Source organism: Musa acuminata, chromosome BXJ3-7 (assembly GCF_036884655.1).
Source record: "Musa acuminata AAA Group cultivar baxijiao chromosome BXJ3-7, Cavendish_Baxijiao_AAA, whole genome shotgun sequence".
NCBI lineage: Eukaryota > Viridiplantae > Streptophyta > Magnoliopsida > Zingiberales > Musaceae > Musa > Musa acuminata.
In genome coordinates this window covers 2762356-2779462 of record NC_088355.1, presented here as the reverse complement: position 1 = coordinate 2779462, position 17107 = coordinate 2762356, and the positions used below count along the sequence as shown (strand labels likewise).

Here is a 17107-nt window from a genome sequence, read left to right as displayed (position 1 = left end):
CAGTCATAATTCATGTGTCTTTACTTTTATTGAACTATCAAATAGATAGTTACTGTACTTTTTCTTGTCCAATACAGGTACGCGACAACATATTGTTTGGATCTCCTTTTCAACTATCACGCTATGAGAAGGCAGTTGAAGTTACTGCATTACAACACGACCTTGATTTGCTCCCGGTAAGTGCAGATAAGAGACGCGTGTTTGTGTTTCTGACTCGTGCAACTCCCTGCCCTCTCACTCTCACTCACGACACGCACAGAAACATTCACTTTGGCATGCTTGCAGCTAATTATATGAAAAACACTTTCATGCACATGGTACGATGTTGACATATATTCCTGGTCCAGAGATTTCAAAAATATCAGAACATGTATGCCTCAGCCATCAAATAAGTAGGAATCCTCATTTACACATATATAACCCGTGTGCTTAGTGAAATTATCTAGAATCTTCCATCATTCCAGTTCTGCTATCTGTGTGAAACATGTCTTTATAATTTCCTTTGCTCCAGGGTGGTGATCATACGGAGATTGGTGAAAGAGGAGTCAATATCAGTGGTGGGCAAAAGCAAAGAGTTTCCATGGCAAGGGCAGTATATTCAGATTCGGATGTATATATATTCGATGATCCTTTGAGTGCACTGGATGCTCATGTTGGTCGACAGGTAATACTGGTCATTAAACATTAGGAAAATTATCTTATCATAAACACTGTTATTGCTGTATTTGGTGACCCATCATGTTTAGTAAACACCTTGCCTAACATTTACATTGTCAAAAGTAACACAAAGTTGGATAATTCAGCCTTGCCTTTTTTAGCATGACCTTCTGGTCTTTTAATAATATGACTAATTTATTCACTGTTTATTTAAATTCGCTCTTTTGATTGCATCAGATGCAACTATGTATTGAAAGAACCATGTGGAAGAAGAAGGAAAAAAAGGATGTTTGTTTTCGTTTGGTTTTTTTTCTTCTTTTTTTGTTGGGGTTGTGTGGGTGGGTGCGTGGCGGTGGTGGGGGGGCAGACAATAAGGGGAAAAAGGGAAAAAAAATGATGCCTACTCAAATGAAATGCTGACTGTATAGTTTCTAATTTTATCTGTCTGTTTCAAGTATAGTAGCCTTCCCTTAAGCACTCAACTTGAGGATCTAGTTCATCCCTTTTTGTGCTGGAAATTTAAGAGAAATAGTTGACAGAAACATTCAGCTTTTCTTCGCTTTTCAATTCTCTAATTGAGTGTGAATGATTAGCGTTTTCTTTATAACATTCTGATTTGGCTCTCTATTGCATCCAGGTTTTCGATAAATGCATCAAGGATCAACTGAGAAATAAAACTCGAGTCTTGGTAACAAATCAGTTACATTTTCTACCAAATGTGGACAAAATTATCCTGGTTCATGAAGGAATGGTGAAAGAAGAAGGTACATTTGAAGAACTTTGTTCTAGTGGAATACTATTTCAAAAATTAATGGAAAATGCTGGGAAAATGGAAGAGCATGAAGAAGAAATACATGGTGAAAGTGCTGAAGAGAATGCAAAATCTTCTGAAAATGGAGAGGTCACAAAGATGGTGAATGTTTTATCAAAGAAGGAAGAGAAACCGAATAAAGGGAAAGAAGGAAAAACTGTGCTTATCAAACAAGAGGAACGTGAAACAGGTGTTGTTAGTTTGAAGGTTCTGGCGAGGTAGATTTTGACCCACTAATTTAATCAGATTTCATATCTTTGAATTGCAATATTTGACTTTTAGTTAGTTTTTTCATCTTAAGACTGAACACTGAAGAAAGCTTTTCATCTTTATGTTCTAACTTCAATTCAGAGTGTTGTTAACTTTCTACTGAACTACTTCCGTATTTAAGATTGCTACAATTTGTCTTAGGTGCATTACCCTTGTTTCAACCTTTTCTTGATTGATCCACTGATTGTACAAAGTTTTTCTAATACCTTTGGTCTCGGCCTATTCATGCCTCTTGTCTGTTATGATATGTTGGTGTTCTAGCTTTGGTATATCAGATTGAAGTTCTGCATGTTCTATTCTTTTCAATGCTTTTAGCTTATTTTGTATGATTATGGAATCTCACCCCCTATGAGTTCTCAAATTCTCTTGTATTTGTTTGATTGCACACGAAGACATTTTTCTTCAATACCAAGTTATATGGTGATGGTAAATGCTTTTCTAGTTCTAATATTTTCTTTTGGAAATCTTGCCCCTTAGTTTCTCGCAGAAGTAAATACTTTATTCTGTGGATCAATTATAATCTGGAAGTTCCTATGTACTAGAATTAGAATAGATGCATATGATAGCCCATGGTTTATGTCATGTTCATCTTTATTGGCCCAACTTCTTGTATGAGGTTAAGATTCTAACTTTTACAAGATTTCAATAATTTCATGTTTTTGCAGGTATAAGAATGCGTTGGGTGGAATGTGGGTTGTTCTTATACTTTTCTCTTGTTATACCTTGACTGAAATTCTACGGGTTTCAAGTAGCACATGGTTAAGTGTTTGGACAGATCAGAGCTCTCTAAAGAGCCATGGGCCTGGATTTTACAATTTGATTTATGCATCTCTTTCTTTTGGTCAGGTACTACCTCTACCATGAAAATTTTCAAAATCATAATGTTCATAATTAACTTCATACTTCTTAGTTGCTCAGGCTTTACATTTGCCAGCAGCCTCAAGATTGGTAGAATATCTGCTTAACAAATGCTTCTCTGGAGTCTGATCTTTAATGTTTTAATGTTTATCTAGGTACTTGTGACTCTGACAAACTCTTATTGGCTCATTACTTCAAGCCTTTATGCAGCCAAGAGGTTGCACGATGCCATGCTTCACTCTATATTAAGAGCCCCAATGGTGTTCTTTCATACCAATCCACTTGGACGCATAATTAATAGGTTTGCGAAAGATCTTGGTGATATTGATCGCAGTGTTGCAGTCTTTGTTAATATGTTCCTTGGACAAATCTCGCAACTTCTCTCAACTTTTGTTTTAATTGGCATCGTGAGCACTACTTCTCTGTGGGCAATAATGCCACTTCTGATTTTGTTCTATGCAGCCTATTTATATTATCAGGTACAAGATTTTTAATCAAGTTTAAACATATTTTTCACTTTGGTTTAGTGTAGTGTGATATTTTGTTTTCTTCATGTAGAACTGGTTCTCTTCTACATTCATACGAGTTAGCAAGTTATGCCAGTGATTATATAACATGCAAAAGCATTGTTTTTGACTGCCTAAGATATCATGAGTTATAGTGCAATAGCTTGTTCTATCCAGTAAAGAAAAACATAATAGGAGAGTAAAATTAAGGTAATGCTTCTTTGACTTTCTTGTGCATTATGTTGATCTAGAAACACAGGTTTGTTTAATATAGAAGGTGCAACAAATATTTGTAAAGAAAGGTGTGGTTTTCACCTTCACTAATCCTTGTTAATTTCTTCATAATAGGAATAATAGGCAGCCTTACATCTGTGGCAAAAGTTTCACTATAATGCATCAGATCTTTTTATGATTATATATTTTCAGACTTGTACTAACTTTGCAAAGTTTTGCCCTCTCTATTTCAGTCACTTGTTGGCCATACCTTCACCTAGCACTGTCACCCTTTTTTTAATAAACCTACATGTAACTATGCTTTTCCTGTTCAACTTGGCTTTCTTAATGAAACATCGTTTACATACTATTTGCCTTCATTCTCCAAAATGTATTTGTTAGTTAACTCAATGAATGAAACTTAATTCTAGTGGTTCAAATTTCTTGGTCAACTTGAGGGTCTTTCTTTTCAAGTCAGCTTTATACATTTTAAGACAAATTTTTAGCTTTGAACCATTGAAATTCTGCAATAAACTTTTATGCAACAGTGTGGTTGAGTATTGTTCAGAGATATCACCAACCTGGAGTCCTTGATTGTTACCCAGTTAGTCATGTCATATATGCTGTCATATCATATATTTTAGTGATTGAGGTCTTATATGCCATATGAATCCCGCATATTTGTATCTAGTGTGCCAAATACATGTCATTTTGTCTCCTGGCCTCTTGGGACCTGTGCATCTCTGGATTTGTTTAGTTGGACAACATGTGGCACACCATTGTTGCATGACCATTCAATACCCACACGTGACCTGTGGTCTCTTAGTCGATGATTGTTTTATTGACTCTGGTGTATGTTTTGGGATAACAAATAAACAGACCTGTTTGTCTTGCTGTAAACCAGAAGATGGTTCAGTAGCATACCATTAAATGACGTGAGTTGTTTAACAATAATGAGTTTACTTAACTGTTACTGGTTGCAATTTACTTATTTCATCTAGTTAATGTTGGTTACATCAGTTTCTTTCTTATCTTAAAATTATATTCTCCAGAGTACAGCACGTGAAGTGAAGCGTTTGGATTCCATTACTAGATCACCCGTTTATGCACAATTTGCAGAAGCATTGAATGGTTTATCAACAATCCGAGCATACAAAGCATATGATAGAATGGCTAGTATCAATGGTAAATCAATGGATAATAATATAAGATTTACACTTGTTAATATGGGTGCTAATCGGTGGCTTGGCATTCGGTTGGAAACATTGGGAGGCATCATGATATGGTTCACAGCTACTTTTGCTGTCATGCAAAACCAACGTGCAGAAAATCAGAAAGCATTTGCATCAACTATGGGTCTACTTCTTACTTATGCTTTGAACATTACCAACCTACTTACAGCTGTTCTAAGACTTGCAAGTCTTGCTGAAAATAGTTTAAATGCTGTTGAGCGAGTTGGAACATACATAGAGTTGCCTTCTGAAGCTCCTGCTGTTATTGAAAACAATAGACCACCTCCAGCTTGGCCATCATCTGGGACTATCAAATTTCAAGATGTTGTTCTTCGTTACAGGCCAGAACTTCCCCCTGTTCTTCATGGCATATCATTTACAATTGAAGCAAGTGAAAAGGTTGGAATAGTTGGTAGGACTGGGGCTGGTAAATCTAGCATGCTCAATGCTTTGTTCCGCATAGTGGAGATGGAAAGAGGAAGAATATTTATTGATGATTGTGATGTTTCTAAGTTTGGCCTTTGGGATTTGCGAAAAGTGCTTGGAATTATTCCACAATCACCAGTTCTATTTTCAGGTACCATGTTTACTTCCATCACTATGGGCTACTTGAATTAGAAATGATACTATTTATGCAAGTTTTGTTTAAAGCTAAATTTATACTTTTTTTTGTATAATGAGAACTCCTGCATGATAGTCTTCCATTAATCGCTCTACTCGAGTCTTTTAAATAGGCATTTGACAATTTCAGTAGCAATGCTGTGTCCATATGCTTTGTTGACCACAGTCAGGATATTCTCAAAGATTTAAGGTTTTGTTGTTTACCAGTTACATCACTTTTTTTTAATGAATCAATTATGCTCTAGGTTTCTATAATCAGTTACGTGTGAGTTGAATAGAACTATTACTACAAAATATTTTGGTAGTGGCAAAAATTAACAATGGGGTTGGCAAGTTTTTCATGGACCTTATTTTCATAAAATTGGCTGGATATATTACAAGATATATCAAATTTATTTATCATAATGTTAAAATAGAGATGATTTTCACAACTCACAAGAATGTTGCTATGATTTTACATTTTGGAGATTGATGAAATGCTTTTGTGGTTTATTAGTTTTGTTATATATTGCCTAAGCAGAAGAGAGAATATTATACAAGGGAAAAGTGAACTCTTTCTTTGCTTGTGATAACTATGACCTAAGAGAGAATATGATACAGGGGAAAAAGAGACTCTTCTTTTTCTTATGATAGCTAAGAGTTAAGAGCTCCAATACAAGGATTCATAGATTAATTCAAAGTTGTTCCTCAAACTCCTTTCCCCTCTCCTTTTGTAAATGACTTGCACATTATATATCTTAATTATCACCTACCCTAATCAATTACTTTTACTCTCACCAACCCCTATTAATTATCACAAGTAACAAAAGCACATTAATGGACCACAAATTACAGAACAACATTTGGTGCCTCGGGACTTTGTTGTCTAGAAACTTGATAATTTGATTTGCAGCTTGATGACTTTGCCTTGAAAGTTGAAACTATATATTTTGAGACTTAATAGCTTGAAACTTGAGATTATTAATTCATGTTGCTGCAATCTCATTCTTCAATACTTCTAGTTACGCACTACATCAAGTTGTTTATTGTAAAAATTCTAATCATTTGAAATTGTTGCAGTTTTGGGTTGTTGGCTCCTGTATTATCTCAAAAATCTAGCAGTTCAAGTTCTGCCATTGTTTCGCTTTAGCCTGTTTAGGAAATATATGACTTCATCTGTAGACCAATGTTTCTTTTCCTATCTATGTGTGTGTTTGTGACTGTCTGGAACAAAAAATATTGCAGGAACTGTCCGATTTAATCTGGATCCCTTCAGTGAGCACAATGATGCAGATCTTTGGGAGGCTTTAGAGAGGGCACATTTAAAAGATGTCATTCGGAGGAATTCATTGGGACTTGATGCAGAGGTATTCTACATTTTGTTCTATGTATTATGCATCTATTTTATTGTACGCATCATGGTTTGCAGTACCGGTCCGGTACGCGGACCATATGTTACTGTTCCGACACTGTAGCAGTACTGCTACAGTGCTCGGCACGCCTGAATATACCGCTCGGTACACCTGGGTGTACCGAGCGGTATACCGTACCGTACCGTACCGGTACCGAGCCCAGGTCGAAACTCCGGTATGGTACGGTATTGCGAACCTTGGTATGCATTATAATGATTCTATTGTTGTCTTCTTGTGACTTATGGCAAGGGATGCTTAACATTGAAAGAACTGATGCTAGATGATTCTCTGTTTCTTCCTAATAATAGTTAATTCTACTTGAATATTTATTAGTTGGAATATAAAGCATGACTGCTCTAGCAATCTCAAATAATTTCTTAACATGACTTATGTTTGTTTCTTCCATATGTTATAATTATGCCTGGAATTGAAAATTCAAAGCTATTGTTTTATATCTTTGATTGCCATTAAATAAAATATTATCTTATTATGATAAAAATTGTCACATAGAACAGTATATGATGTTTCTTATATGTCTAAACTTGTGAGAGCATCTCTCTTTGGTTTTGTCTTTTCCTGGGCTTTTGTTAATACTGATATAGCGTCAGTTATGTCAATAATAAGCAGATGCAAGTACGTTTCTAGAAGTTCAAATTTTAAGTAATGTAAATCAGGGTAATAAGCATGTTGACTGCAAATTTTCCTTTGTTCTTTGTGATGATTTTGCACATTTTTGGCTGAAAATATTACCTCTCAATGTCATTATTCATTAGGTTTCAGAAGCAGGTGAGAATTTCAGTGTTGGACAAAGACAACTTCTGAGTCTTGCTCGAGCATTGTTAAGGAGATCAAAGATTCTTGTTCTGGATGAAGCAACAGCAGCGGTGGATGTTAGGACTGATTCTCTTATTCAGAAAACAATAAGAGAAGAGTTCAAATCATGCACAATGCTCATTATAGCTCATCGTCTGAATACCATCATCGACTGTGATCGAATTCTTCTCCTCAGTGCCGGACAGGTATCCCGTGAGACTTTAGTTTTTACATCACAAGCCTACCAGGATAAATAATATGACATCCAGAACTTTCTTTCCCTGATCAGGATAGTATGATTATCTTGTTTTGATTTTAGCTAGGTAACTTAATGCAATTTAAAACCAATTGTCCACTCCAATTCCTAATGTTCTATTATAAATATTCTTTAATGTAAAAAAGGATTTCTTTTTGGTTTTTTATTTATTTATGATCTTTGGATGCTGTGGTCAGCCATTAGCATGTTGAGGATTTTTCTTTTTTTTTTAAGTAATCATAACAGATTGACATACTGACGTGAAAACCATCGTGTAAATAGTTAAATTCAAACCTTGCTTGGTCCAGCCAAGTTGTGTCAATGTTTATGTTGTGTTTGTGTCTGCAAGGATAAATCTGTGGATGCCCATCAGGTTAAAGTAAAAAAGAGGTTGTGGGGCACAGGTGAGAGGAGAGAGAGAGGATCTGGATGTGGGATGAGTATAGGACAAATATACCCCAATTCTTTGAAGATAATATCTATTATTTCTTTTGCCATATAAGGTCTTTCGTATTTGTTCAAATTAAAGGGTAATTTCTAGCCAAAGTCAACAAGACAGACATGATTTCAGGTTTATGGTTTTGTAATAGATCAGTAAGAATCTGCCATTTTTCCCTCAACAGTGTAAGTGCACTTTCCGTGTTGGTGCCTCGTATCTTTGTTGCGTATAAGTGTCAGGTAAGAATGGCAGTTTATTTACCTGGTGACTGCCAAAAGGATTAAACTCTTCACAATATACCTATTGGTATTGGCTGTTCATACCAGACCACAACAAACTGGTAAAAGGAAGAGAAAGTAGACAATGATGCTGAAGAGGAAGAAGAGAAAGTCAGAACAATGAGAAGAGAAGAAAGGAAAAACAAGTTGTTCAGCGTGTTGGGTTCTTATTGGTCCATCACAGGACCAATACTGAGATGAGACTTGGATCACAATTTGAAGTTATTTTTCTTGTTTTAGTAGTAATCTACTACATCCTAAAATTTTCATTCTCATTTCTTGTGAAATATCTGCCGAAACATTAATTTGTGTTCAAGCATTTTCATTATCATGATAATATTGACAGAAAATATACAAGCATGATCAACATCAAGTTCAATGCAGCCATCTTGCACTATAAAGCTTTGTCTTTAATCTTTATTATTAACAACATTCTTAATTCTTATACTGAGTCGTGAAAACTACCAAAGCATGTTGATCTCTATCATAAGACAATAATGATTATTATTAGACTTGACCAGGTTTCTTTTAGAGTAGCTGAGAATTTTATGTAAACCTTGCTAAAAGGCACTCATCGTTGTTGTGGTCCTTCCACTAGGTTTTTTTTAATTAAAGTTTTTTTGTTACATCAAAGGCATACATGACGCTCACACATGGACTCGATCTTGAGACTTATTACTTGTACAATCATGCACAAACCAATTCGGATGTCTCAACAGAGACCTCCTAATTCAGATTATTATTATTAATGAAATTTTTTATTTAAGATTATTATTATTTAACTTAATTGGTTAAGTGTGCATGCAGAACTGTACTCTCAATAATCTGAACCTTAGTAGCAGGAATCTGGCTTATGTCCTAAGTTACCCACACTCAAGTATCTTTGTTCAGATTTCAAAACTTTGCAGTAATAATGATTCCTAATATTTGGAACTATAACATGTAATATTTGGAATTGTAAATCCATCAAACTGAAATGTACAAGGGTATTAAGAAGTTCGGAGCCACATTTTCAAAAAAAAAATACATAAATAGAGTACAAAACCTTTCTTCAGTCTATGTATGTTTTTAATTGCAAGTAAGTTAAAGAAAAAAGTTAGTTAAAGTAAATTGATTGCTTACCTTTCTGGTCTTATGTTTGATGAGTACATTCGTATATTAGTGAAAACATGTATAAATTGATACTTCCAGGCTTCTTTATCTGTCTGCTTCTAGATACTTACATCTGAACATGTATGGTGCTCACCTTCCAGTTAAATCCTGTTTAGTGCTTTACTAATATCTATGAGGACTATATTCATTAGATTTCACTGATGCATATCAGCTGCACCTGACTTTATTGGCAGGTTTTGGAGTTTGACACTCCAGAGACCCTTCTATCAAATGAAGAAAGTGCTTTCTACAAAATGGTTCAGAGTACTGGTGCTGCCAATGCCCAGTATTTACGGGTATAAGCACATGCCCTGTTCTTTTTCTCTCCTTTATTTTCTTGTCTAATAGTGTTTGTAAATAATATATTCTCATATGTTATCACTTTAATCCAGACATTTGGTCTTTCCTTTTTTGTGTTCATGTTTCATGAGATGCAAATTTTAGAAGTATCTTAGTAGACTACTGAGTACTGACTGCATTTTTTAACCCTAAACCTCCAAAGAACTTTTTTAGGCTTGTATGACAAGGTTTGGTACTGGTCCATATTGATCTTGGCAATTGATGCATACCAGCCCTACAGGATATCATTATGTTCGTGCACCAACATTACTGATAAAAATCATTGCAAACAATTTTTTAAATATTCTTTCAGCTGTGTACTGTATTATTCCACGAGGATTATGGCATAGATATCAGGTACTAGCATGGTTCATCTTATCGATCTGTACCAATATACCGTCCAGTTGTCAGTACGGTATGTTCCGAGCTATACTAAGTATATCGACACAGTACATGGGGGCATGCCAATGTACGGCTTGTATCGGTCCCCTATCGGACTGGTATGTATTGCCCGTACCGAGCAGTATACTGCGAAATGGTGAACCTTAGGTACTAGTACTTGATTACTTGTTTATATTAATTTGTTTTCTATTATGATTTTGTCACTCTTTAGTATCTTAATTAATCCATTTTAACCACAGATCTTTGGAGGAAGGATAAATTTTAATGCTTTATAATTAAACTTGACATAGTATTGAAATCTCAGGTTGTATATTGTAAATTTAGCTTTATTACCAAAACAATAAATACTCACTTAGGAACACCCTCTATTAAGATCTAAATTTGTTCTGCAACTCCAATTACATTAGAATCATGGCTTGTCGAGGAAATTGTTTGTTCCAATTTTCGGTTGAAGCATCTACGTTGAACAACAAAGGTGACATGAATCTGATTACCACGAATTTAAAATTTTTGACTTGGACTACTTACCTAACTAAACATCTGAAACATATGCCAGTGTCATATTGAAGAACTTCAAAGTTTGTTCATGATCAGCTTTTGCATTTATGATCTAAATCACACACAACAAAAACTGCTGTGCAAGAATTAGAGTTGGGCTAAAATTGTCGCATAGAACTTTAAAGTTTATGACCAACCCAAAATTTATAGACAAAGCGGAAATAATTCCATTCATGGAACAGTCAGGATTAGCTCCTGATTCTGAGTTCTGAATATGAATGTTGGCTGTTTGTCGAGATTATACTTACCACAGACATTCTGAGATTGTAATGATATTTCTGGATTCATTTGCAGGACTATAATATGCAAAAACATCTTCTCTAATTAATCTGAAAAGGCTATATATGTATTGACTTCCTGATCTGGATTAAGTTTGTCTTGGTTTATCTTTCCTCTTTGAACAACATAATTAATAAAGATTTAGTAAGAAATGATATGACAATCTTGCTTTTCGAGACTTCTTTGTCAACATCCTCATCTCTTCCAGGTTTGCTATTATTTTTACTTGTTGATAGGATATTAAGCAAATTGCTAATTCACCAGTTCAATCAGTTAAAATCAAAATGTGATATTCATCATCCTGTTGTAAACAGTTATAGACTTGAGTATGCACGATTATCAAATATTCTCTTTTTTTTTTAGACCACAAGTCAAAATGGGTATCCTGGTAAATGCAGTGTGAAATCAGTTAACCACTTTGAGGGCTCTTCCTGCTCAGTGCTATCAGATGGTGTTTTGATGGTACAGATCCAAACTCATAATGTCAGCACGAATGGAGATTTAATGAAAATAGTCAAGTAAACTATACAAAGACCATGTTAGCAGAAATAGGTCTAATCAGTGTAACTCCTCAATGTTGAGAGGGTAACTCATTGTATCTTATGGGAATGGATCCCGTGAAGGCCTGTAATATCTTATCATGCAGGTCCTAAGTGACACTCTTTTTTCCTATTCTTCGGGGGACGGAGTTAAATAAGTTTCAACAATCAATTCAACTGAATAAAAACTAAGGTGAGATGAAGTCAACGCTTTGTTCCTAATTGCACCAGCATTTGAAAATTGCTACTAGTAATTGTTGTTATCTTGTGAACCTTTGGCATTATTGAGTATTTAGGTCTTCTGGGCTACATTTATGTTGCTTATCTGCCTCTTTTTTAGAATTTTAATTCTGCACTTTTGGTCTTTGGGGGAGAAAACCACAGGGTCTGGTCTTTGGAGCGGGGGAGAACAGGTCCAGAAGGGAGGAGATCAAGAGACAAGAAGGTGAACGGAGATGGCTGGCGTCTTCACGCTGGGTAGCTGCTGCCCAATTTGCACTTGCGGTCAGCCTGACATCCTCACAGAATGACCTCCATCAGCTGGAGATTGATGATGAAAACAACATCCTTAATAGAACAAAGGATGCCGTGATCACATTGCAGAGCATTTTGGAAGGGAAGCATGACACTGAAATCGAAGAAAAGCTTGAACAGCACAATGTCCCTAGCAGTAGATGGTGGTCATCACTCTATAAAGTGGTTGAAGGTAAATTTTTGGCACATGCTTTACTCGTAAAATGTCTGCTTGAACAGAGATTGCTATGGTCTGTAGTGTTGATTTTACTTTTAAAGTGCTAAAGTTCATTGCATGATGAAAACACATTTGTTAATTGCATGAGTTTCAGCACTGCACTCGGCTAGTTAGGAGTTTTGTCAGGTATGTGTAGGACTCCACAAGACGACTACAGGAGCCACCTGGCAACAGTTCAAAAAAATTGGGAACCAAAAATTAAATTTAGGGGTTATATGATTTAAAAAGTGCATGTCTATTCAAGCAAAACATCATCGGTACTCTTTCTTTTGATGGTAGAATGTGACAAGAAAACCATGTATTAGAAGATCGGTGGCTTATATATATTATTTATCACTTTCAGGTCTTGCAATTATGAGTAAACTGGCACGGAACCGTCTCCAGCCTGGTTCCGAATTTGAAGACAATTCAATCGATTGGGACCAAGTGGTGATGTAGCAAATGCAGTCATCTTCCCTTGATGATCGCCGGAGTTTGGGAGGATTCAATGGTGCTTTTAGTGCAGATGCATAACCAAGAATTGCTCCCTCGGTAAGCAGGTGATTTGATTGTTCAAAACACTGATCTGCTTTTGTATGAGGTGTCAAGTAGTCTTCAAGAACAAAGATGTTAGTTAGTGTGCTTCTTTTGACAAAGGGATGAGTTATAAATCAGACAACAATATGCATTTACATTAACAACTATAAAAGGCCAATGCAGTTAGCCTCCTGCAAATCTGTTTGTGTGTGCTTCCAAAGTATGAAAAATTTGACAGGATAGGATGCAGCATCCTTGTTGGCAAATCTTTCATGCATATCTATATGTCAGACACAGGTTTTGTATTCCTCAAATTGTTTTGACTATATGCATATCCCTCTTAAAACCTCAAAAATAACAAATGCATCCTTTGTTGCTGGTGGGTGGGTGAGGTCAACCAAATTTTATTTTATGTAAAAGGGAAAAATCATTGAGACACAGATTCTCCTCCTTCCTAAATGTTTTGATATTTTATTTTGTTTTGATATGCATCCTCTCTCTCTCTCTCTCTCTCTCTCTCTCTCAATCGAAACCTTCCTGACAATAACCATAGCCATATTTTATTTTGTTTTGATATGACGGATAGAGACGTGGGACCTGTTCGAGTTAGTCTGCTTCATAATTATGAAAAAGAAAAATAAAATCCTTCTTCTTCTTCTTCTTCTTCTTCTTCTATTCCTTACCCATCACCGGATTATGCTGTGATTTATTTGCAGAAAAGGAACCTGAACACTTAATTTGCCATTTCTAATTGGGAAATCATCTCGCAGATTAGCGGGATCGGACGGTGCCCGTCCACCGATGCGATCCATGGAATCGGGGAATCTGAAAGATAATCTGAGCGACGCGTGTCGGTACGTGGCGTCGCAATCTGGGCAGTCACCGGCTGTTTCGGTCAAAGGCCGCCCATAAATATCGAGCTGATGCCTACCCATCAATACCTGCCTTTTGAACTGATGGGTTCCACGTAGGCAGCTTCTACCTCTCCAATCACACGCAGGTAGAAATGCGGTGCGTGTCGCTGGGGTAGCTGTAAAAATGCTTCGAGCTTTATACTCGGAACCGGGAGCCTTCGGACTCTCTCTCTCTCTCTCTAAAGATATTTACATGTGACTGTTAGAATCTCCGGCACCCTCCCTCCCTCCTCCGGTCATCTCCTTCGTTCCGGCTCTGCATATTCCACAGGTAACAATGGCGACATCCATCTATCTCCTCCTCATACAACTGTGATCGCGTCCTGTCTTTTTCTCTCCGTTCTTCTTCTTCTGTTTATTATGCATGATTTGATGCGTTCTTGGATTGAATGTTTGATCTGAAACTGTCACAATGCGACATGGAATTCTTTCTTCATGATTAATTTCTACCGTTGTTCTTTGTGGCCTTTGATTATTGCTTAATTGGAACAATCTTAAAGCATGAGAAAGAAAAGAAAATGGATTGAGAAGTTCCTTCTTCTTCGAATCCTACCGATGACGAACTCCCATGATCTGGTAATTGGAATTCAAGAACAAGATCATTAATGGATCTTCGTATGCCTCACAACATGTCTCGTGATGTGTTCCGCTATGACTGCACCCAAACTGAGACCCGCATTGTAGTGTTTGACAGTGCTTGAAGCGAAGACCACATTGGAATGGGGACTATTGCCACTGAAAGCAGAGGAGGAGGAGGAGGAGGAGGAGCGAAACAGAGGAGGGCGGGCTGCTGCTGCACCAAAGATGAGTTCCTCCCCGATGAATCATTCCAGAGCTGGGCCAACTACATGAAGGCTCTGAGAGAGACCGGAATGCGGCTCAAGAATCGGATCGCCGCCCGGTCCATGGACGACACAGAGATCAACGAGGTTCGAGCTAGGAGCGGACACGAGATGAAGCGGAACCTCTCCTGGTGGGATCTCATCTGGTTCGGCATCGGTGCTGTCATCGGCGCCGGCATCTTCGTCCTCACCGGCCAGGAGGCCCGCAACGCCGCGGGCCCTGCGGTGATCCTCTCCTTCGTCGTCTCCGGCGTCTCCTCCATGCTGTCTGTCTTCTGCTACACCGAGTTCGCGGTGGAGATCCCTGTCGCAGGTCCGGGCTGTGTTTGTGTGTCTTGGTCGCTTGTTGCTTGAGCTGACGATTGCGTCCATGCTTGGCTGTCTCAGGTGGCTCCTTCGCCTACCTACGCGTCGAGCTGGGCGACTTCGTGGCCTTCATCGCTGCCGGCAACATCCTCCTCGAGTACGTGGTCAGCTGCGCCGCGGTCGCCCGCTCCTGGACGTCCTACTTCGCCACCCTCCTCAACCACCAACCCGACGACTTCCGCATCCACATCGCCTCGCTCTCCCCCGACTACAGCCGCCTCGACCCCATCGCCGTCGCCGTTATCGTCGCCATCTGCCTCGCCGCTGTCTTCTCTACCAAGGCCACCTCTCGGTTCAACTACGTGTCCTCCATCATCCACCTGGCCATCATCGTCTTCATCATCGCCGCCGGCCTCTCCAGGGCCGACCCCAAGAACCTCTCCGACTTCATGCCCTTCGGCGCTCGTGGGCTCTTCTCGGCCTCCGCCGTGCTCTTCTTCGCCTACGTCGGCTTCGACGCGGTGTCCACCATGGCGGAAGAGACCAAGAACCCCGCCAAGGACATCCCGCTCGGCCTCGTCGGTGCGATGTGCATCACCACCCTCTGCTACTGCCTCCTGGCGTTCACCCTTTGCCTCATGCAGCCGTACTCGCAGATCGACCCCAACGCGCCCTTCTCGGTGGCGTTCGAGGCCGTCGGTATGGACTGGGCCAAGTACATCGTCGCCTTCGGCGCACTCAAAGGCATGACGACCGTCCTGCTGGTGTCGGCCGTCGGCCAAGCTCGGTACCTCACCCACATCGCTCGCACGCACATGGTGCCGCCATGGTTCGCTCAAGTCCACGCCACCACCGGCACCCCCATCAACGCCACCGTCGCCATGCTCGTAGCCACAGCCACCATCGCCCTCTTTACCGAGCTCAGCATCCTCTCCAATCTCCTCTCCATCTCGACGCTCTTCATCTTCATGCTGGTGGCGGTGGCTCTCCTCGTCCGGCGATACTACGTCAACGGCGAAACCTCCGCGACCGAGCGGAACAAACTGATAGTTTGCATCGTGCTCATCCTGGGCTCCTCGGTGGGGGCTGCCGGGTACTGGGCGGCGGGTGTCGACGGGTGGGTGGGGTACGTGGTGGCGATACCCGTATGGTTCCTCTCGACGGGGTTCCTGTGGCTGGGGGTGCCACAGGCGAAGAAGCCGAAGATGTGGGGGGTGCCGATGGTGCCGTGGTTACCGTCGGCGTCCATCGCCATCAATATCTTCCTGCTAGGCTCGATCGACGGGCTGTCGTATATGAGGTTTGGCATCTGGACGGCGCTGTTGCTCGTCTACTATTTCTTTTTGGGGCTGCATGCATCATATGACACCGCCAAGGCTGCCGCTGCCGCTGCCGCTGCCGCCGCCGCCGCCGCTGCCACCGCGGAAGGTGCAAACCGTAGGTAGAAGTCGTCTCAGTGTTACTACCTACTTGTCTTACAAGGTTTAATTGTATGTGTATTTATTTTTGGAGATTTCTATTGCCCTTTCTTTGTTAAGGGTTATTTGCAATCCTTTTACTCCATACAATCATTAAAAAATAATAAAATATAATTTTACTAAGAATAATTCCTCAATTACTAATCATATTTTTATATCTCATAATCAGTCACTACGATACAAAAGCCTAGAATATCATCTTTCCAATTTATAACCTAATATTATTATTTGTAAAAATATTAAATCAATCGAATAAACTTAAAATATAATTTTGATTATGGATCACTTAAATTCTTATGATTTACTCGTATCTAAAATAATCTTTATATTTTAAAAAATATAGCATGTAAATCTCTCTCGTTAAGTCACGTGCTATGTTGACTCATAATAAACTATTAATATAATGACACATATAATTTAAATTTTAAAAAAATTATTTTAATATTATAATTTTGGTCATGGATCATATAAGCCCTTATGGTTTTGTTTATGTCTAAAATAATCCTTACATTTTAAAAAGCATGGTATATAAACTCCTCCTGTCCCGTTTGAGTTAAAAGATGTTAGAATTTATTTACATAGTATATTGACTCATAATAAAATATTTATATAATAATATATATAATTTAAATTAAAAAAATTTAAAATGACCACAAGTAGCAACACTAATCATTGCTGCCTAGTAA

General features: G+C 38.6%; 2 protein-coding genes across 6 annotated transcripts in view; both read left to right on the top strand.

Annotated features, from left to right (window-relative positions):
* The window catches only part of LOC103990745 (ABC transporter C family member 2), a 30495-nt gene extending 17422 nt beyond the window's left edge, over positions 1–13073 (top strand). For all 4 annotated transcript variants that reach the window (XM_009409994.3, XM_065160841.1, XM_009409992.3 and 1 more), the window contains 11 exons: positions 78–176; positions 512–664; positions 1295–1686; positions 2404–2584; positions 2752–3075; positions 4368–5124; positions 6393–6514; positions 7333–7578; positions 9692–9793; positions 11999–12320; positions 12709–13073. In XM_009409994.3, coding sequence (XP_009408269.2) covers positions 78–176; positions 512–664; positions 1295–1686; positions 2404–2584; positions 2752–3075; positions 4368–5124; positions 6393–6514; positions 7333–7578; positions 9692–9793; positions 11999–12320; positions 12709–12803 — 2793 coding nt within the window. In that variant the 3' untranslated portion in view covers positions 12804–13073. The remainder of the gene's footprint in view (positions 1–77; positions 177–511; positions 665–1294; positions 1687–2403; positions 2585–2751; positions 3076–4367; positions 5125–6392; positions 6515–7332; positions 7579–9691; positions 9794–11998; positions 12321–12708) is intronic.
* A 583-nt stretch (positions 13074–13656) lies between these two features.
* On the top strand, positions 13657–16476 carry LOC135642311 (cationic amino acid transporter 1-like). 2 transcript variants are annotated; one of them, XM_065158351.1, is made up of 3 exons: positions 13657–14066; positions 14490–14950; positions 15025–16476. In XM_065158351.1, the coding sequence occupies exons 2-3, from the start codon at positions 14515–14517 to the stop codon at positions 16386–16388; spliced, it is 1800 nt and encodes a 599-aa protein (XP_065014423.1). In that variant the 5' UTR covers positions 13657–14066; positions 14490–14514; the 3' UTR covers positions 16389–16476. The 2 variants fall into 2 exon arrangements, with proteins under 2 accessions (XP_065014423.1, XP_065014422.1); XM_065158350.1 differs by having other exon boundaries at positions 14480–14950.
* Positions 16477–17107: the final 631 nt, after the last annotated feature.

What these genes read in the sequence shown, in the direction of transcription:
- LOC135642311 (XM_065158351.1), top strand. Translation starts at nt 14,515, where the DNA reads ATGGGGACTATTGCCACTGAAAGCAGAGGAGGAGGAGGAGGAGGAGGA. An exon ending in GGTGGAGATCCCTGTCGCAG is followed by an intron (nt 14,951 to 15,024) that starts GTCCGGGCTGTG and finishes TGGCTGTCTCAG; the next exon opens with GTGGCTCCTTCGCCTACCTA.